We start from the raw sequence: 20,589 nt of genomic DNA, 5'->3' as shown, positions 1-20,589 counted from the left end.
CCGCCCGCAGACTGACAGAGCTCCCCAGTGCCCACTCACCTGTGCCACCTGCTATGCCTGCCCGCCTATGCCCAACAGCTGTGCCTGCCGACTGTGCCTGCCTGTGCCCATCCCCTGTGCCATCCCCTGGCCTGTCCACCTGTCTGCGCCCATCCCAAGCCCACCCCATGCCTGCCCCTTGTGCCCACCCGCCGTGCCTATCTGCCTGTTCCTGCCCTCGCCTGCCCTCGGGTGGACCCACAGGAAAGGGCTTTGCCTCTGCAGCTGCAGCGACCCTAAAGGTGCTGTCCCCTCAGTGCTTAGTTCCTGTGCCTTGGGGCAGTGCTGTGATGGGCTTGGGATGGGGCCCTCAGGCTGCCCACCTCTGCGCCGTGGGCCCCTTCCGCGCCGCTGTCTCCAGCTCCACCCTGTGCGAGGACTCTTGCGTCCCTCCCTTGGCATTCCCAGCCCCAGCCAAGTCCGACGGCTCACCCACCTCAGGAACCTCGTTCCTCACAGCCCCTGTTCCCGAGGCCACATGTGTCCCAGAGCAGACTGGGGGATTCCTGCCGAGCCTGGGCCGTCCTGATGTGCCCAAAATAGTCCTCTTTATCCTTCTACACCCACAGGAAATGTCCCATCCTGCCACAGCGGTCCCCTGGCACCACCCTCTCAACCAACTTGCCGGGCCCCACGCCCCACACAGGCCCTGGCTGAGCCAGGCACCCTAGTCATTCTCCCGCCAGCAGGTGGACAGTGTCCACTGGCTGGGTCCCACAGCAACTGGGCAGGCAGCACCTCTTTCAGAGCCCCAAACCACTTCCTGCACACATGTACACACACATGTACACTCACATGTACATGTATGCCCACACACAAGCACACAAGCATGCACATTCACCCATGTACATGTGTGCGTGCACACTCCAGGCAGCCTCACGGGCTCTGGAGATGGGGCAAAGGGGACCAGAAAGCTCTGGCCAGGGACAGGGACACAAGCACCCACAGTGGAAGCAGAGCTGACCCCAATCAGCAGCTGACCTGAAGCCCAAAAGGGCTGCACAGAACATGCCCATGGCCATGGTCACTGCATGTCCAGGATCACTATAAACTAGTGTACACACCCAACACACACCAGTGTAACACACACCAGCATACATATGCACCAGTGCAACACACATGCACCAGTACACATGCACACACATCAGTGTCATACACACCAGTAGGAACACACACCAGAGTAACACACACACCAGCATGCACACACCCGTATGTATACACACTAATGTAACACACACCCATAACAGACACACCAGCATGCACACATACCAGTGTAACACATGTACCAGCATGCAAACACACACCAGAATAACATAGATACCAGTGTAACACACACACAACAGTATGTACACATACCAGAGTAATGCACACGCATGAGTTTAACATGCACATCAATGTAATACCCACATACCAGCACTCACACACACTGGTATAACACACACACCAGCATGCACACACACCAGTGTAATACACACAACAGCATGCACACACACCAGTGCAACACACACACTAGCACGCACACATACCAGTGTAACACACACACCAACACACACACACACTGGTAAGCACACAAACCAGCATGGACACACATCGGTATAATACACACAACAGCATACACACACACCAGCATGTACACATACCAGTGTAACACACACCAGCATGCACACACATTGGTGTAACACACACACCAGTGTAATACACACACCAGCATGCATACATACCAGTGTAACACACACATCAGCATGCACACACACACTGGTAAGCACACACACCAGCATGGACACATACCAGTGTAAAACCCACACACGAGCAAGCACACACACTGGTGTAACACACACACCAGCACACACACAGCAGTGTAATACCCACACACCAGAGAGCACACACACCGGGGTTGGAGCAATAGCACAGTGGGTAGGGCATTTGCCTTGCACGCAGTCGACCCGGATTCGATTCCCAGCATCCCGTATGGTCCCCTGAGAACCACCATTAGTAATTCCTGAGTGCAGAGCCAGGAGTAACTTCTGTGCATTGCCGGGTGTGACCCAAAAAGCAAAAAAAAAAAAAAAAAAAAAAAAAAAGCACACACACACCAGTGTAACACACACACCAGTGACATACCCACACCATGCACCCCTGCACCCCTGCACCCCGTGCCCCTGTAGTCAGTATAGAGCTGGTGGGCATCTGATCTCCAGAGCAGGCATCCCCTTCCTGCCTGGCCCATGTCCCACACGGGGCGCAGGAGGAACCGTGGAGGGCCTGGCAGCCCTCGCCTGGGGCCTCACCCACAGTCAGCGCTTCGAACAGGCGGCCGATGGTGCTGGCGTCCTTCACGATGCCCGACTCCTGCACCGTCTTCATAAAGTCGTCCAGCGGCAGGTGCTTCTTGGGCAGCTCGAAGTTCTTGACGCGCTCGTCGGCCTTGGCAGCATCCCGGGGCTGCTCCGTGACCTCGCTGATGAGCCTGCGCAGCTCAGGCATGTGCTCGGCCTGGGCACGTGTGGCCGCCGGCAGGGACTCCACGGTCTGCTTGACCAGGTCGGCGGGGAAGATGTGCACATCGGTCTTATAGAGGCTCTGGAAGTCCAGGAGGGCGGCCAGCAGCTGGCCCTGGCGCAGGCGCACGAGGCCACGCAGGTACAGGTAGCGGGCGTGCAGGGCCGCGTGCTCGGGGCCCAGCAGCCCCATGGCCTTGCTGAGCAGCGCCACCAGCTCCGCATGGTACGCCTGCACGCACTGGCTCACCAGCGGGAAGTGGATCTCTGGGATCTTGAAGGTGTACGTGGACTTCGGAGCCACCTTCAGGGCTGAGAAGGGAAAGCATGCAGGGACCTTGGAATCAACATGGGGGGGGGGGCACCAGCATCTTCCAGAAAGTTCCAGAAAGTTCCACGTACCCTGGACAGAATGAGGGGAGCCTCCATGTGCTCACAGTGTCCCCTGAGACTACGAACTGATGTCATCTTTGGGTGCAAATGGAAGTAGAAGTAGGGGCCTAAGCTAATTACCCTGGCACACAGTGTTAAGTGACAGTTCCATCCGAGTGACTGTGACCAGCAGGCTGACGGGCTCCCACCTTACAGACATGGAAACGGGGGCTGGGCCTACACTCGGCCCCGATCCCAGATAGCCCTGGGGCCAGAGCCAGCTGGGACCAGTGTGTCAGCCCTGCAACTGCCACAGATGTCACCCGGGGTCCCGCGAGGTGCCTTCTGCTCCTCAGGGCCCGGGGGGCTGAGAACTCCTCAGGGCACACCTGGCTGGAATCACTCCCACCTGTGGCTAGCCCCGGATTTGCATGCGGGGACCCTCCTCTTTCTGGCCTGACCTGGGGTTCCTGCCCGTCGGCCTGGGCACCCCCCAGAGCCGGGGCCCTCGCTGTGCTGCCGCGGGGACTCACCTGGGCCATAGTCCCAGTCCCCGGGCTCTGCCTTCCGCAGCGACGCGTTCCGGGGCTGCAGCTCAGGGATGGCGAGGTCCTGCAGGTTGGGCATGCTGACCACCATGCGCCTGTGGGCCGCACGCAGCGGCGAGGGCTTGCGGGAGGCCAGCTTCCCCGCCGTTGGCCTCCGAGGGCTGATCAGCATGCCAGGAAGCCTGCGCAGAGCCACACCTCAGAGCCACATTCCTGGCCTCCCCCAAATCTCCCCGCTGCCAAGGACAAGGCAGATGCTGGCTGCAGGGGTTGGCGGGGGGCTGGGGCTGAGGCTGGGAAGGGCAGAGACCCAGCTCCGGGGCCGGGGAGCCCAAGAGGGGCCCAAGCGGGGAGGCCAGTGTTGGTCAGTGGCTCAGGGGGTCCCAGGAGCACATGAGGGTGCCCTGTTGGTACAGATGGGAGGACCTGGGATCCCTGCACCCCCAGAGCCATACCTGTCCTCCTCGGGCTGCGTGTCTAGGTCCATCTGGGCGAAGGCGTCCATCTTCCTACTAAGCCGGGCTTTCAGGAAGGAGTGAAACATGTAGGTGTCTAGAACCTGCAAGGCACGGGACATCGGCATGGCCGCCACGGGATGTTGGCACACATGGCCCCCTCCACGCAGAGCCTACCCCAGGGAAAGGCTGACCCGCCTCCAAAGCAAACATGGGCTTGACAGTGAGCCACCCGCCAGCCTGAGCCTGAGTCCTGCAGAGGCCCAGAGCCCAGAGTTCTGGTTCCCCAGAGCCCAGAGCCCTGCAGGGGCTGGGCATGGAGCAGCCCGAGAGGAAGGACCCTCTGAGCACACCTGTGGCTGCACCTGGGAGACCCTCTGGGGAGGTGACAGAAGGGGGCAGGGTGACCAGCAGCTACCCAGGGCTGGTGAGCACACACCCCCGCACACAGGGTCTCAGGGGGGTGGGCACACTTGGTCAATGAGCCCAGAAGGGCCCGGAGCCGCTCCTCGGCACCTCTCACCTGCCCGTAGAAGCGCTGGTCCCCCGGGGCGCGCGTCCTGAGGAACTCCTCGCTGTGGAACACCCGATGCTCGTAGCTCAGGTGAGTCTTCACGTCCCTGAGGAGACAGGTGGTGTCAGAGACGGGCAGGCCACACGCTCCGCACAGCGCCCAGCACAGCTGTCTACACGGCACACGCAGCAGTCCACACCACACACAGCACTCCACACCACACACGCAACAGTCTAAACCACACAGAGCAGTGCACACACACAGCAATCTACACGCACACACAGCAGTCCACATGCACACGCAACAGTCCACACACACAGCAGTGCATACACACATGCAGCAATCTACACGCACATGCAGCAGTGCACACGCAGCAGTGCACATGCAGCAATCTGCACGCACACGCAGCAATCTGCACGCACACGCAGCAGTGTACACGCACACGCAGCAATCTACACGCACATGCAGCAGTGCACACCATGCCCAGTGCAGGGCTCCATGGTATCACGGTGTGGTGAGTGGCTCAGCCTTGCCCTGCCCCACCCGGCCCCCGGGTGAGGGCGCTGTCACCTCTGCCTTCAAGCTCCTGATGCCAGGGGAAGCATGGCTGCAGCATTATCCACACGGCAGAACTGAGTTCAGCCCCCCGGGCCTAGCCAGGTGGCGCTTTTGAGCACTTAGCAGCTCAATACCAGCCAGCCCCGGGCCCCTGGTGCTTGCTCCAAAGCAGGGGCCTCTGATCTGCTCCCTGCATCAAGGCCACAGCCACAGCCGCTGCAGAATCTTTAGTGACCTCTAGGGGGCAGAAGCGCCCCGTGGTCCTTACCCTCTGCTCTGGAGAATTTAAGCGAGCAGAGTGTGGAAACAGGGAGCATGAATGAGAGCTTGTTTCAAAAGAATGAATGAAAATAACCTAGATAAAACTGTCCAGAGCCAGGTGAAAGGACAGTGGGAAGGGCGTTTGTCTTGCATGTGGCTGGCCGGGGTTCAATTCCCAGCACCCCATATGGTCCCCAAGCCCCACCAGGAGTGAGCCCTGAGCACCACCGGATCTGGCCCCAAAACCAGTTAGTAAATAAACTAACTGTCTTGCGGAGGACTCTCAGCAGTGCTCAGACCATCTAGCTACGCAGGCCTGCAGTCCTGTGGGGGGCTCCGCCATACTCGGCCCGGGCTGGAACAGAGGCTGATGCCTGCGCACCAGGGCCACACGCAGCTCCACACAGAGGCTGCCGGGTCACACAGACTCCAACACACCACCCCGGTCCTGAGGTGAATTCTCCACAGAACATGGCGCTAAGTGGCGATCTGAGCAACAAACAGTGCTGCCAAGCCAACAGGCCTGGTCTGACTCTTGGGGCGGGGCCTTCCAGCACAGGGGGGATGTGTGTGCAGCCACTTCTGAGACTTGGAGGAAGCAGAGACAAAGGGAAGGTAAGAGGATGGAGGAAAGGGGAGGGCAGAGACAGAGACAGAAAGACAATGTGCAAGAGAGAGAGCGGCCGAACTGTATCTACTGCCCATTATGTGTTGCCACATGGTTTATCACTTGTCATATCTGTCCCTGTAGGGCATCTGCCTTGCGCGCAGCCAGCCCGGCCAAGCCAGGTTCAATTCCTCTGCCCCTCTCAGAGAGCCCGGCAAGCTACCAAGAGTATCTTGCCCGCACGGCAAAGCCTGGCAAGCTCCCCGTGACTTATTCAATATGCCAAACACAGTAACAAGTCTCATGATGGAGACGTTACTGGGCCCGCTAGAGCAAATCGATGAACAATGGGAGGACAGTATACTACACACCGTCCTGGCTATACTAGAACCACCAGCTCAAGCCACATACCACCCCACCACGAGGGCTCTATCACCTCACACCACATATCACCTCATCACGTCACATGGTATCTATTACTATATATCACCCATCATGTGAAGCTATCACCTCAGCCCACACATCATCCCACCACGTGGTCTCTAAAACCTCAGACCACACATCACCCCACCACGAGGGCTCTATCACCTCACACCGTATATCACTCCATCACATCATGTATCTATTACTATATACCAGGGGGCTCTATCACCTCAGACCACACATCACCCCACCATGTGGTCTCTACCACCTCAGACCATACATCACCCCAGCACGAGGGCTCTATCTCCTCTCACCACATATCACCACATCACATCACGTGGTATCTATTACTACATATCACCCATCACATGGGCTCTATCACCTCAGACCACACATCACCCCACCACGTGAATCTCACCTCATTCCACATATTCCATCATGCTCTCTTGTACCCATCATATCATCCCATAGAACATCCCCATCATGTTATGACCTTATCATGCCACACACTACCTCTATCACGTCATGTACCATCGATTGCATCACGTAATTACACGCTAAATCTATTGTGTCACGCTGTGTCTGTTGAATCATTCCAGGCATGTCATGTTACAGCATACACATTACATGGCATCCTGTCTCTATCGCATCACATGTATATCGCGCTCGATCTATTGTCTCCTCTCTCCTGCGTCACATCCGCCATACCTGCCACCCGGTGCCGCTTACCCCAATCAAAACCTATGCTGTCTCACAGCCAGTCCCACTCACATGCCGGCCCCCAGCAGAGGCAGGACACGAATGGTGGAAATTACTGGAAGGGGAAGAAGGAAGGCGCCTTCCATGAGGTAACCCCGGGCCCTCTCCTCCACCTGGAATGACCTGCCTGCCCCACCCCTGCCCAGGAGAGACCCCCCATACCCCAGACAGCGCCCACCTATGTACTCCAGGGTCCACCCCACCACGTGGTCTGGACGGGGAGATAGGGTTTGGGGCGCAAGCCCCAGGGCTAGGCCTCACCCACCTGAAAATGCTGACGAGCAGCTGCAGTGCCAGGTGCTGTACCTCGCTGTTGAGCGTCTGCTGCCAGGCCCGGCGGCGGGCGCGGGCCTCATTCAGGTCCGTGCTGGCACCCAGGTGGGCCTCGTCGAGCTCTCGGTGCAGCTGGAGCCTCCGGACCCTGCGAGGATGGACACGGGTTGAGCGCGGCCTGCAGGGGCCGGCAGTGTGGAGGGGGAAGGGGCCACAGTGCCTCAGATAAGCCGGGGGAGTGACTGTCGCTTGGCTCTCGGGACCACCCATCCTAACCCGAGTGAGTGAGTGGGACCCCGGCCGCGCCCAGGAGGGAGAGGGCTGCAGCCCTGCATATACCCACCTCTGGATGAAGGTCTGTGCTGCCGGCAGGGGGATGTCGGGGATGGCCGCGTCATCACTGCAGTGGGTGACACTCCCACTGTCGATGTTGACGAGAACCAAGCCCTCGGCTTCCTGCAAAGCAGCCCGAGGTGCTGAGTGCAGGGCTCTGCACAGCCACCGAGCAGGCATCACTGGAGCCCATTGGGGCTGCTCGTCTTGGAGCCCACGTTCCAGTGCCTCTCGGGGCTCCCCACCCTGGTGCAAACGCGGCTTGTATGGCTTCAAGAAGGCTGGAGAGAACATTCCAGAATCTATGAGAGCACCGCCAACACCCGACACTCGACCTGTCTGCCAGCGGCTCCGTGGCTCTGCCCAATGTCTGAGCACTGCAGTCAGAGGGCCAGGCTAGGCTCACACTTGGAATTTCTGAAGTACGGGGACAACAACTGCGTGCTCTGCGGGACAGACTCTGTGGGCCACTGTCCACACCTCCACCTGCACGTCCCATGATCAGACAGGCAGGGACAAACCCGCCAGTGGCCGGCACAGCCCCTGGAGCCAGCAGCCCACATGGCGCCTGAGCGCTGCTTTGGGGTCACCTCCACAGCCTCTGCCCCACCATCGGACGCACCTAGAAATGTTCAGCTACACCCATGACCTGTCCTGAGCTTTGACACATCGCCAAAAGGGGTCCTGCGAGACTGTGTGCCAGCCTGTCTGGCCGCCTAAATGCCCACCTGCCCACTGCCTGTACAGCTGCACACCTTTATACCTGCCCAAACAGGAGTCCAGGGAAAGACGCTCGCTGCGCTGTGCTGTGTGTTACATGCATGTGTCTGTGTATAGTTGTGCACATGTGTGTTCTGTGTAAAAGTATCCAGTATGTGTGCGCACGTATCACTATGTGTTATTCTGTACATGTGCATGTATCACCTTGTGTTATGAATATGTGCATATCTGCATATGTGTTGTGTGCACACGCACTGCCTTGTGTATGTGTATACACGTGTGTCATACATTGCCGTGTACCTTAGTATTGTGTACATGCATTTACCTGTCTCTGTGTTGTGCGTGCATGTACATATATGAGTGTATACAGGCTGCCTTATTATATTCCATATGTGTGCGTTGTGGGTGTGTGTACTGCATTACCTCATATACATGCATGTTTTGTACATGTGTGTAGTATGTGTACACATATCCGTGATGTGTGTGTCTTGCCTTGTGTATATGCATCACACATATGTGTTTATGTCTATGATTGTGCATGTCTTTCCTATGTGTTCGTATGTGTCTAAAGGCAGAACTCCGTCTGTGAGACTGTGTGTCCCCCACCCTGTCTCAGGGGAGGACAGACGGACGGAGGCTTCAGGAAGCAGCTCAGTGAGCAGCAGAGGCCAGACTTGATGGGGCTCCTGGCTCCCGGCCCTCACGTCTACACAACTTTCACCTGACCCACCTGTGTTGGGGAATGTGGGGTTCGGACCCTCGGCATGGCTGTGAACACACACAGCCCTAAGCACAGTGAAGCTGGGAGCACAGCGGAGAGAGCACAGCAGAGGCCGTGAGCACAGCAGAGGCCAGAAGCACAGTGACGGGAGGACAGCGGACGCGGAAGCACAGTGGAGGGAGCATAGTCAAGCCGGGAGCACAGCAGAGTCCAGGAGCACAGTGAAGGGAGCACAGCAGAGGTCATGAGCACAGCAGAAGCCAGAAGGACAGCAGAGGCTATGAGCACAGTGGAGGCCAGGAGCACAGAGGAGGCCAAGAGCACAGTGAAGGGAGCACAGTGGAGGCGGGAGCATAGCGAAGACTGTGATGGTGGAACGAGAATGGGGACTGGGCACACTGTGTGCATGCCTGTGCGTGCACACGTTTGCATGTGTGTGTCTGTGTGTTTCTGTCACTGCGTGTGTGCGTGTATCAAGAACAGGCCGGGAACCGCCCCCCACCGCCTCCCCCATCCCCAGGCATGAGTCCTGGCCGGGGTCCCGGGAATTCGGCTGGACGGGGAGCCAGACAGATAGACCAATGTGCGCTCACCTTGCTGACCTGCCCGAGGTGGTCGAGGTGACAGCCCATGAGGAAGGCAGTGGGCGCCATGAGGAAGTCGAGCATCTGGGCTGAGAGCACAGGCACGAAGGTGTGCGGCCACTGCAGTGGGCGCAGCAGGGCCAGGAAGCACTCGGCGAGCAGCGTCAGCAGCGCCCAGCTGGAGGAGAAGAACACGAGCCGCTGCTCCGTCAGGAGGCTGGCCAGGATCTGTGGGCGGGGCGGAGGCCGGCACGCGTGAGCCCCCCGCACGGCCCCCCGGCCCCCCACCCGAGCCCGCAACAGACTCGCACCTGCAGCACCTTCTCGGGCGTGAAGCTCAGGAAGGGCAGGTGAAGGGCCAGGTCCACCACGGGGCTCTCGGGGTCCGCCTGGGACGGGAGCACGATCTGGAGTGGCTTCATGTTGAAGACCTGTGAGGGGCCGGGGGCGCCGTGACTGGAGAGGGCCGCAACCCCGGGCGCTGGATGCGGGACACTCACATCCCAGAGCCCAGGAGGGCAGAGGGAGCCCCCGCAGAACCGCCCCCAGTGGTCCCCAGGATCATGGGCGGCGCCTGCTCCATCCGACCCCAAGACCCCACGATCAGCTTTCGGGGCAGAGTGACGCCAGCTGCCTCTGGTGCATCCGGGAGAAGGACCCCGAGTCAGCTGGCCTCACGCTCGGCCTGCGGCAGTCCCCCGTGCATCCTGGGGGACTCCGGTCACAGGGAAGCTCCTTAAGGCCAAGAGGGACCCTGCATCTGACGGGAGCAGGACACGACCAGCTAAGGCCCCCACCACGGCAGCCACAGAGGAGGCAGGTATGTCAGCTCCCGGCTCCCCGCCAAGACAAGCAGGCAGAGCAGGCGTCCCCAACACCAGCAGGTGGGACTAGGGGGTCCCCAATGCCAGGAGGAGGGAGGAGCTGGGGGTAACGGCTGGAAACAGGCTGGTCAGCGCGGCCGAGGGACAGGCTGGGGCAGAGGGTCTGAGTGTCTGAGTGGAGCAGGAGAGGCCTCAGCCGCACGGCCGGAGCCAAACGACCAGAATACAGGGGCAGGCGGCCACTACCGAGTGCTTCTCAGAGGACCAAGGTCACAGCCACCTGCTCTGCCCCAGGGGGCCTCAGGCAGACCAGCCTGAGAACGCAGGGTTGGGGGGACACTGTTAAAGACTTTTTCGGATGTTGCCTGGCCTGGAGCCGCATAAACAGCCCGTTGGGGCTGTGCCCAGAGCAGGTCTCAAGCTGCAGCCCAAAGCAGCGATCCGGCGCCCTTTCCCACCTCTGCTGTGAAAACCAGCAGGGAGGGCATGTGGCCAAGCCGGGTTCCATCCCGGCCACATATGGTCCCACATACAGAGCCAGGAATGAGCCCTGCGCACCACCAGGTGTGACCCAAAAACCAACCAAACAAACAAAAAAATTTAAGGGGCCGGAGAGATAGTCCAGTGGGTGGGGCAATTTACCTTGCATGTGGCCAACCCGGGTTTGATCCCCAGCACCCCATATGGTCCCCAAGCCCATCAGGAGTGATCCCTGAGCACAGAGCCAGGAGTAAGTCCTGAGCACTGCTAGATGTGGGCCCCCCCAAAATTTTTGTTGTTGTTGTTTAAATCATCAGTAGTCCTAACTGTCCCCACAAGGTTCACCCCATCTCCTGATGGTGAGGCTGACCACTCAGTGGTCAGTGATGGACAAACGGCAGAGAACTGGGCTCAGAGCACGTGGCTCCCTTGGGGCCCACTGCACGGTTCTGAACGTTGACTGTGGGGTTCAGTCTGTGGCACGCTGACACCAGCCCTGCCATCTGTGTCTAAGTCACATTCGAGTGAGTGCAAGGCACTGTGGGCATGCTAAGGAAGGCGTCTCCTGTGGGCACACTGTCTGGAAACTCAAGTGAAATGATGCATTTCCTTGAAGAGCTCAACAGCCTGAGCCTGCTCCTGGGCAGGACAATGTGGGTGTCTAGTCTCCGCCTCTGGAAACCCTCAGGTCACTAAACACCACTGACATCTCATGTGTCCAGCCAGGGAAATGCGCCTCTAACTGAGGAACAAGCCCCGTGGCTCGGTGAATAGTGACATATAAAAATGGTTCTTTTTCGGGGCTGGAGTGATAGCACAGCGGGTAGGGCGTTTGCCTTGCATGCGGCAAACCCGGGTTCGATTCCCAGCATCCCATATGGTCCCCCGAGCACTGCCAGGAGTAATTCCTGAGTGCATGAGCCAGGAGTAACCCTTGTGCATTGCCAGGTGTGACCCAAAAAGCTAAATAAATAAATAAAATAAAATAAAATAAAAGTGGTTCTTTTTCATTCATCACAGCACAGAGGAGAAAATGTAAGGAAACGAAATCTAAAGCCCCATTATTCTAGACAAGCACATGAAGGTGAAGTTCAGGGAAGGGAGAGAGGGTGCGAGGGTCAGAGCGCCGCCTCTGACACACTGACCCGGTTCCATCTGGCACCGCGGGGTCCTCTAAGCACCTCTGGACAGAGCCCTGGAGGGTGGCCCTGGGAGTCCTGGGCACCACAGTCCGAGCAGCACCCAGTCTCGAACCTGAGCATTAAAACCGCTGCCTGGCTGGCCAAGAGGTGCCAGGAGAGGCCCAGGGTCCCCTGAGCACCAGAGGGAGGATCAGAAACAAAAAGGAAGTTTAACCGAGTTCTACACTGTCTGCCCAGCAAGCAATAAACTCGCGCCAACGACTACAGGACAATGACTACTCAACGCATCCCGGCAACTGCCCGGCCTCAAACTCGACTTAGATGAAGAGCGTTTTCAATTTGGCCATGTGAGAAGACCATCCTCTAATGTATTGACTGCCAGCCTGCACCTCGGCAGATGCTTCTGGGGGGAGCCAGAGAAGGTGGCTCAGAGGCAGAACCGGCAGCCATCCTCCCTGAGGCTCCCTGGCAGCCACGAGACCCAGACAAACCCGAGACTGAATTACCAGGTGCAGCGGGCCCGGCGGCGGGTTCGGGATCAAGGCCAGCTTGGCAGCGAAATCTTTGATGTGGTTGTTGACTTCAAAGTCTTTACAGAGCTTCAGGTGTGTTAAGAGGCTGCAAGGAAGAGCCGGAGAGATAGTACAGTGGGGAGGACGCCGGCCTGGCACGTGGTTCCATCCCCAGCACCCCAGAGGGTGCCCGAGCACCGCCAGGAGTGACCCCGGAGTGGGTGTGACCCCAAACCAGAAAAACAGCTGCAAGATGCTCTGGGACCTGGCCCGGAGCTCCAGAGGGGTCCAGGCAAACCTGTGAACAGAGAGGGGCCCAGAGGGACCGCATGTCCGTGTAGGGGGCCTCCCTCCGGCACAGGCCCATGCCCTCGGACCTTCACACCTGTCAGCACCAAAGACCCACAGAGCCTGGAAAGCGCCTCCCACATGCATGACTTACACCCCCAGTGTCTTTCTCTTCATGCTAACCATTTGGTTTGGAGTCTCACCAAGGGTGCCCGGGGGTGACCGCCGGACCTGGGGGCTCTCAGAGGACCTTGGGCTGCTGCTGGCTTTACACCCGGGGCTTCCCACAGAGAAGGCACCCGGCCCTTTGCCCGTCTCCCCATCCAATACTTAGTCCCCAGCACAGAGCTGGGCTTTACTCAACCTTCATCACCACCCCACGGCCAGCAGCACCACTGCCCAAAGGATCTGGACATCCCGGGGCCCTGGACCAGGCCAGAATGGTCGGGTGCAGTGGGGGGAGTATGAATCAGGTGAGGGGGCTGTGGGCCAGGTGAGGGGATTGTGGGTCAGGCTGGGGGCTGTGGGTCAGGTGAGGGTATTGTGGGTCAGGTGAGGGGGATTGTGGGTCAGGTTGGGGGTTGTGGGTCAGGTGAGGGGATTGTGAGTCAGGTGAGGGGGATTGTGGGTCAGATTGGGGGTTGTGGGTCAGGTGAGGGTATTGTGGGTCAGGTGAGGGGGATTGTGGGTCAGGTTGGGGGCTGTGGGCTAGGTGAGGGGGATTGTGGGTCAGCTGAGGGGGGACTATGGGGTCAGCTAAGGCGGCTGTAGGATCAGGAGCCGCGGGAGGCTCGCACTCCGGCTCAAGGGCTTGTGACCTTACAGCTGTGGGTCAGGGCATGGCCAGGGCCCAGCGCTCACCAGGAGAGACAGTCCTTGAGCGCCGTGTAGTACGGGAACCGGGAGATCACGCATACGGCGAACGGTACAAAGCAGCCACTGGTGCTGGCACTGGGCCGGGCTGCGTCCCCTTGTGCTTTGCCATTGTAGAAGCAGGACCCGTCCTGGGAAGCACCGCATGGTCAGCCTGGCACACAGGCGGATTCACCCTGGAACCCAAGCCCGCGCCACCCTCACGCTTCCCGAGATCTCAGGCACCGCAGGGGAACCCGAGTGGCTCCACCGGACAGGATGGACATGACTGGAGCAGAGAAGCTGCCGGCGCAGCCCACGGCCGCTGCCCTCACTGGCCCCCAAAGCAGGAGGGGCCAAGTGGGCCGGGGGGCAGGTCTGGGCAAGGGCTGGGTCGGGGTCTCCTCTGGGGTACTGAGCCCACGCCGCGAGTGTGCCCCGTTCACCTGGGGTACTGAGTACTGAGCCCACGCCGTGAGTGTGCCCTGTTCATCTGGGGTACTGAGTACTGTGCCCCGCACTTACCTGCACCCCGAGCATGTCCCACTCACCTGTGGGGCCCGGTGGTACTGAGCCACCACGCCATACGTCCTGTTCCCGCATACGTCTGTCAGCACGAGGAAGTGCATGCGGTCCTGCTGGGGTTCGACGGATACAGACAGGCCGCCTGGAGACCAGAGCAGAGAGGAGGCTGTCAGGCCCGCGGTGTCCCCCTCGGGCACTTGCGTGTCCAGGCTGGGCCAGCTCCTGCCCGTGACCCTCCCCGGGACAGTGGCGGGAGAGGGGTACGGTCCCCTCCCCCGAACTCTCAGGGAGCGCTGGGCCCTGGGGCAGCCTCGGAGCCAGGCAGAAGGGGCTACATCAGCCAAACCCCACCAGAAAACGGGGTGTTTGGCAGCCTCGCCATGTCAGACCAAGACTAAGGTCAATGGAGGAACAGAGCGAGAGCACAGTGGGGAGGGCATTTGCCTTGCACATGGCCGACCCGGGTTCAATCCCCGGCATCCCATAGGGTCCCCCGAGCACCGCCAGGAGTGATTCCTGAATGCAGAGCCAGGAGGAACTCCTGAGCATCACCGGGTGTGACCCAAAAAGCCAAATAAAAAACAAAACACCAAGGTAATGGGTACCAACACAGGGGACAGACAACGGCAGTACTGTGGCACTGGTGTGTGTGTGTGTGTGTGTGTGTGTGTGTGTGTGTGTGTGAGAGAGAGAGAGAAAGAGAGAGAGAGAGATAGGTCTGTGTGTTATCAGGGGGTGATGCAGGTGTGTGTGGTACTGAGGGTGATGCGGGTCTGTGGGCCGGTGTGTGTGTGTGGGGGGGTGGTTAAACAGGTCTATGTTCTTGGGGGTGACAAAAGTCTGTGTGTTACTGGAGTGACAAAGGTCTGTGTGGGCCTTGGGGGGTGCCACTGTGGCACTGTTCAAGCCTTTCCACCCTGAATCTCAGCCTCCTCCGGGGAAGACCTGGCAGGTCAGTCAAGATCCCCCCAGCCCCCCGGCTTCTGTCCCTAGGAGCAGTAGCCCCATCTCCCGCCCCCCCCCCCGGGCCTGTCAGGGACCCATGCCAAGGGGGCCAGGGCTGAACGGGGGCAACCAGGTACCTGGGAAGCAGAGCTGCGGCAGGGCAAGTAAGTCCACACCATCTGGGATGCTGACGTCCTCGAGGTCTGGCCCCAGGTGCCCCCCTGGGTGCCCACCTTCCATCCTGGGTTTGTCTTTCCTCTTGCGGAACGAGCGTCTCCGGGTCTTGGCCAGTGTCCCGCGGGCGCCACTGGCCTCGGGGCCGTCCTCCTTGCAGAAAAACGGGGGCACAAACACCGACAGCACCTCGGGGTCCAGTGGGGTGGCCCGCATTCCCTTCTTCTGGGCAGCCTAGGGGGCAGAGACGGGTGCTGGGCGCAGGCTCCTCCCGGGCCCCTCTGCACCCACAATCCCCACAGGGGTAGCCCCTCACATGCTCAGGCCCCGGGCTGCCACCCCACAACTCAGAGCCCATAGCACGGCCGGCACTGGCCGGGAGGGACACGATGCAGCCTGGGCAGACCCTCAAGCAGCAAAGCCAGGTCCCAGGCAGCCTCCTCAGCCTCCTCCCCATCACCTCCTCAGCCGCCCTTCCTGGGTAACCTCCTCCCACAGAACCCCCTGCACCCGCCCTCCCCCCTGCAGGACACTGCAGCCATCAGAGCTGAGACTGAGAGGAGGCGGGGCTGCACTGGGACCCCTATTCTTTTTTATTTTTTTTTTTGCTTTTTGGGTCATACCCGGCGATGCACAGGGGTTCCCTCCTGGCTCTGCACTCAGGAATTACCCCTGGCAGTGCTCAGGGGACCATATGGGATGCTGGGAATCGAACCCGGGTCGGCCGCGTGAAAGGCAAATGCCCTACCCGCGGTGCTATTGCTCCAGTTCCGGGAACCAGCATTCTACGCTGGCTTTCGACCAGGTGGCAGTGCTCAGTCCACTGCATCCTGTCATTCCTCATTTGCCGCTGGCCCACCTGTCCCCCACGCCTGCCCTGAGTATCCCCGGGCCCGGCGCTGTGTGGGGGAGCCCTGGACTGCATTCCCAGTACCGCACAGTTCCCCAAGCATGGCCAGAAGCGACCCCGAGCACTGGGCCAGGAGCAGTCTCCAGCACTACCCAGTGTGACTCTCCCAGAACTATAATAAATAAAAGTGATGATGCAGGCGCAGGGTTGGAAAAGGGCTCAAAGGCGGGAGCACCCCGGGTGTGACCCCTGCGCACTGCTGAGTGAGCACTGAGCTGGGAGGAGCCACCAGCAGGGCCAAGTGTGACCAGAGAGGTGAAAATGGAAACAGCAACCCTCTGCACCATTCCTGAACCAGGGCACGCCCCTACCTGGTGGCACCTTACCAGCTTTTCTAGAAAGTTCTCCCAGCCAGGACACTCCACCACAACCCCCCAAACGGGCCTTCAGCACGGACCAGAGCTCTGCCTGAGGAAGCAGCCACACCCCTGGGTGCTGACCTGAGGGAAGCCGCCTGCCACCGCCTGTCCCCCATCCCCATAGCAACTGAGGAGAGGCGGGAAGGTAACCTGGCCACGAAGGACGTGGTTCCTGGATGCCAGCTCTCGTGTCCTCTGCCCAGCAGGCAGGCTGAGGTGACCCGGGGCTGCCACATGCTCTGGGCTGCTCGTCCCAGCTGCCACCAAACCGGGATGCCCGAACCACAGTGTGTGGCGGGGGCGGCGATTTTAGAAGGCGGTGTCAGCTCTGGGGACACACGCTGGAGGTGGGAGCTCAGTCCAGTACACCCCCGCAGGACTGGCCAGCAGCCCGGGGCCTCTGGGGGTGTCCCGAAACAAAACCCATCTTTAAAACAAGAGGCCTTGGGGCTGGAGAGATAGCACAGCGGGTAGGGCGTTTGCCTTGCACGCGGCCGACCCGGATTCGATTCCTAGCATTCCATATGGTCCCCTGGGCACCGCCAGGAGTAACTCCTGAGTGCAGAGCCAGGAGTAACCCCTGTGCATCGTCGGGTATGACCCAAAAAGCAAAATAAATAAATAAATAAATAATAAAAAAGTAAAACAGGAGGCCGTGGGGGCAGACATAAGAGGTGGTGGGAAAACTGGAGACAACGGTAGACGGAAGGTGCAGTGGTGTGGGGGGACTGGGCTTGGAATACTGAATGCCTGTGACAACCTTGTAAACCACAGTTACAGAAAGTGTAAAACTGAAAACATGAATTTTAAAATAAATAAAACAGGGGCTAGAGGGGGCTGGAGCAATAGCATAGCGGGTAGGGCATTTGCCTTGCATGCGGGCAACCTGGGTCCGATTTCCAGTATCCCATAGGGTCCCCTGAACACCGCCAGGAGTAATTCCTGAGTGGCAGAGCCAGGAGGAACTCCTGTGCATCGCCGTGTGTGACCCCAAAAAAAAGCAAAAATAAATAAATAAGTAAAATAAAACAGGAGGCAGAATAGACAAGGCTAAGGTACTGGCCTAGTCTGCAGCAGGCCCCAGTTCCATCCCCGGGCCCCCAAGCACATATGGTTCCCGAGCACTTGCAGGACAAAGTCCCTCTGAGCACTGACCACTGCGAGGTGTGGCCCCCCCCAAACCCTCAAATTTTTAAAAAAATAAAACACAAAATTCAATGTATTTAAGCAGCTTTGGGATAGTCAAAACAGAACTGCTACACATAACCAGAGAGACGGGTATGTGGTGTGGGCAGGAGCTGGTAATGCATCCATGAAGGATCATCAACAGAACGACAAATCACGCTGCCTCAGGAAGAAAGAGAAAGGAGAGGGAAAACAATTTTTTTTTCTTTTTGGGTCACAGCCAGCGATGCTCAGGGGTTACTCCTGGCTTTGCACTCAGGAAAGCACCACTGCTGGACGTGGTCCCAAAACCAAACAACAAGCAAAAAAGTGCATTTATCTCACTTTTTAAAGGTGGGTATTTTTCAAATTTTTGCTCTTTGGGTCACACCCGGTGATGCTCAGGGGTTACTCCTGGCTCTGCGCTCAGGAATCACTCCAGGCAGGTGCTCAGGGGACCCTATGGGATGCTGGGAATCGAACCTGGGTCAGCCGCGTACAAGGCAAACGCCCTGCCCGTTGTGCTATCTCTCCAGGCCCTAAGGTAGGTATTTTAAAAGCAAGCTTCTGGGCCACGGTACTGTGGGTCGGGCACCTGACTGGCATGCAGCTGACCCCAGCTCATCCCTGGAACGGCATCCCCCAATCCCTGCCAGGAGGAATCCCTAAGCAGAGAGCCAGGAGTCAGCCCTGAGCACTGCTGAGTGTGACCTAAAAACAAAACAAAAAAAAAAATTAAAAATGAAAGTAGGATTTCTACAAGAAAACTCAGTCTCTCTGGTGACTATTCTGTTTGACTTTGTTCCCTGGGCCTCCCCAGCAGGGCACCGGGGCAGTGCCAGGGATGGCATCTGGGGTCTGGGGTGCGTCCCTCAGAGGCATCTCTGCAGCAGACCCCCACCCAGGCTGCTTTTCCTACTCTGTCTAGCCTTCTTGTCCTCGGCCCAGCAGGCAGAGCAGGAGAAAGGGGACACTGGTGGCCACCCAGGTCACTGGTGGCGCCGCAGCCGCCATGGCCTGGGGAGCAGCCGTCTGGCCTGCAGGAAAGCACCACCATAAATATTCCCATCGACTCATCCGGCTGACCACCAGTGAGGTCACCCGTGGGCATGTCGGAACCGCCCAAGCATCGGAGATGCGGCAGGGGGGCCACAACTGAAACCGGCAGAAGGAAACGGGCCTGGGGCCAGCGGTGGTGTCCCAGGGTCAGGGGGCAGCCCCGGCCACGGGGGTGAGGGGCACGGGCGAGTGGGCAGGGTGGGACAGGAGTTACGGAGTGGGGCAGGAAGGGCCCTGGCCTGCACGTGGCCGTCGGTTCCGTCCCGCAGCACCAGCCGGGGCGATTCCTGAGCGCGGGTCCAAGAGGCACCCAGGAGCCTCGCGGGGTGTGGCCCAAAATGCAAATAATAAAATAAAAAAATAATAATAAATCTCTGCCCGGGGAGGAAACGCCCCCACAGCTTCCTCCGGCGTCCGGACCTCTTTGTCCCCGGGCCGGGCAGCGGCCGACACCCGCCGGGCGCTGGTCAGGCGGCGACGTGCGTCCAGGGCTGCGCGTGCACGGGGGCTGCGGGTCCCGCGGACAGCGATGGGGGGGGGCGGGGGTCCCGAGGGCAGCGATCGGGGGATCAAGGGCGCCGCGGGCAGCGATCGGGGGGCCGGGGGTCCCGCGGCAGCGATCGGGGGGCCGGGGTTCCCGCGGGCAGCGATCGGGGGCCCGGGGGTCCCGCGGGCAGCGATCGGGGGGCCGAGGGTCCCGCGGGCAGCGATCGTCCGGTCGCTGGCCACCCCCTCCGGGCACGCTGGACGGCGGGCGGAAGGGACGCGGGTGCGCTCCGCCCGGCGAGCCCGGTGCCGACCCCTGCAGCCGCACCGGCCCCGCCCGCGTCCCTCCCGCCGCCTGCCTCAGTTTCCCTGGCCGGCCCTCACCTGTTCCAGGCGGCGGAGGCTGTCGCGGGCCGGGCCCAGCAGAGCGCACAGCTCCAGCAGCCCCGACGGCGGCGACAGGAGCTGCGGCGCGGCCTCCGCCATGGCAGCGCGGCGCCCCCGGCCGCCCGCTGGGGCCCCGCGTCCCCGCCGCGCCGCCGCCGCCCCGCACCCGCGCGTCCGCCGGGAACGCGGCCCGCGAACGCTGTCAGCGGGCCCGGGCGGGCCGGGGCGGAGCCGGGGCGGGGCCTGGCCGGAGGACGGCTCCGGGTTGGAAGGCGGGACCTTGAGGGGCGGGGCCTTGTTGGGGGGCGGGGGCTAGTGGGCGGGACCTGCTGGTGAAGAGCTGGAACTGGGTTTCGCGGCTGTGGGGCGGGGCCCGGAGGTGGGCGGGGCCTGGGCGGACCGCTTAGGGCGGGCCGGGACGCGATTGGCTCGTTCTTTCCTAAGGGGGTGCGGCGTATGCGCGCGCAGCTGACTCGGCCGGCCCCGGGTCCCGGCAGGTGCGGCTTCCCCCCCACCGCCTCACTCAAGGCGGTCGAAGTTTGCTGTGTGGCCGCGCAGCCCGGGCGTTGGGACGTTCTGTTCTACGAGCGCCCGGGCCCGCTCTGGAGTGCGGAGTGGGACGGAGGCCGGCGATCCACACCCCCGATGCCGCCTCCCGGAAAGGCTGCGGGAGCGGCTGGAAAGCTGCAGTGCTGCTTGCTAACGCCGCCCACTTGTCAGCAGGACAAGGGGCAGGACGCCCCCCCCATCCTGGTCCAGCCAGGCAGACTCCAGTGCTCAGTGTCTCCCGACTCCGCCCAGCCCAGAGGCCACCTTG

The 20,589-nt window shown here is 60.3% G+C and overlaps 1 protein-coding gene across 4 annotated transcripts in view; it reads right to left on the bottom strand.

Annotated features, from left to right (window-relative positions):
* The window catches only part of DENND3 (DENN domain containing 3), a 29,499-nt gene extending 9,570 nt beyond the window's left edge, over positions 1 to 19,929 (bottom strand). For all 4 annotated transcript variants that reach the window (XM_056125054.1, XM_056125055.1, XM_056125057.1 and 1 more), the window contains exons 1-13: positions 19,770 to 19,929; positions 15,371 to 15,641; positions 14,315 to 14,430; positions 13,773 to 13,915; positions 12,618 to 12,729; positions 9,977 to 10,096; positions 9,675 to 9,893; positions 7,651 to 7,763; positions 7,300 to 7,455; positions 4,436 to 4,532; positions 3,913 to 4,016; positions 3,443 to 3,639; positions 2,328 to 2,849 (exon numbers count right to left, since the gene is read on the bottom strand). In XM_056125054.1, the coding sequence (XP_055981029.1) occupies positions 2,328 to 2,849; positions 3,443 to 3,639; positions 3,913 to 4,016; positions 4,436 to 4,532; positions 7,300 to 7,455; positions 7,651 to 7,763; positions 9,675 to 9,893; positions 9,977 to 10,096; positions 12,618 to 12,729; positions 13,773 to 13,915; positions 14,315 to 14,430; positions 15,371 to 15,641; positions 19,770 to 19,871 (2,272 nt within the window). In that variant the 5' untranslated portion in view covers positions 19,872 to 19,929. The remainder of the gene's footprint in view (positions 1 to 2,327; positions 2,850 to 3,442; positions 3,640 to 3,912; positions 4,017 to 4,435; positions 4,533 to 7,299; positions 7,456 to 7,650; positions 7,764 to 9,674; positions 9,894 to 9,976; positions 10,097 to 12,617; positions 12,730 to 13,772; positions 13,916 to 14,314; positions 14,431 to 15,370; positions 15,642 to 19,769) is intronic.
* Between the last annotated feature and the right edge of the window lie 660 nt (positions 19,930 to 20,589).

The sequence above is a fragment of the Sorex fumeus genome, unplaced genomic scaffold, assembly GCF_029834395.1.
Source record: "Sorex fumeus unplaced genomic scaffold, SorFum_2.1 ptg000054l, whole genome shotgun sequence".
In the NCBI taxonomy this organism is placed as follows: domain Eukaryota; kingdom Metazoa; phylum Chordata; class Mammalia; order Eulipotyphla; family Soricidae; genus Sorex; species Sorex fumeus.
This window is presented reverse-complemented; position numbering and strand designations above follow the sequence as displayed.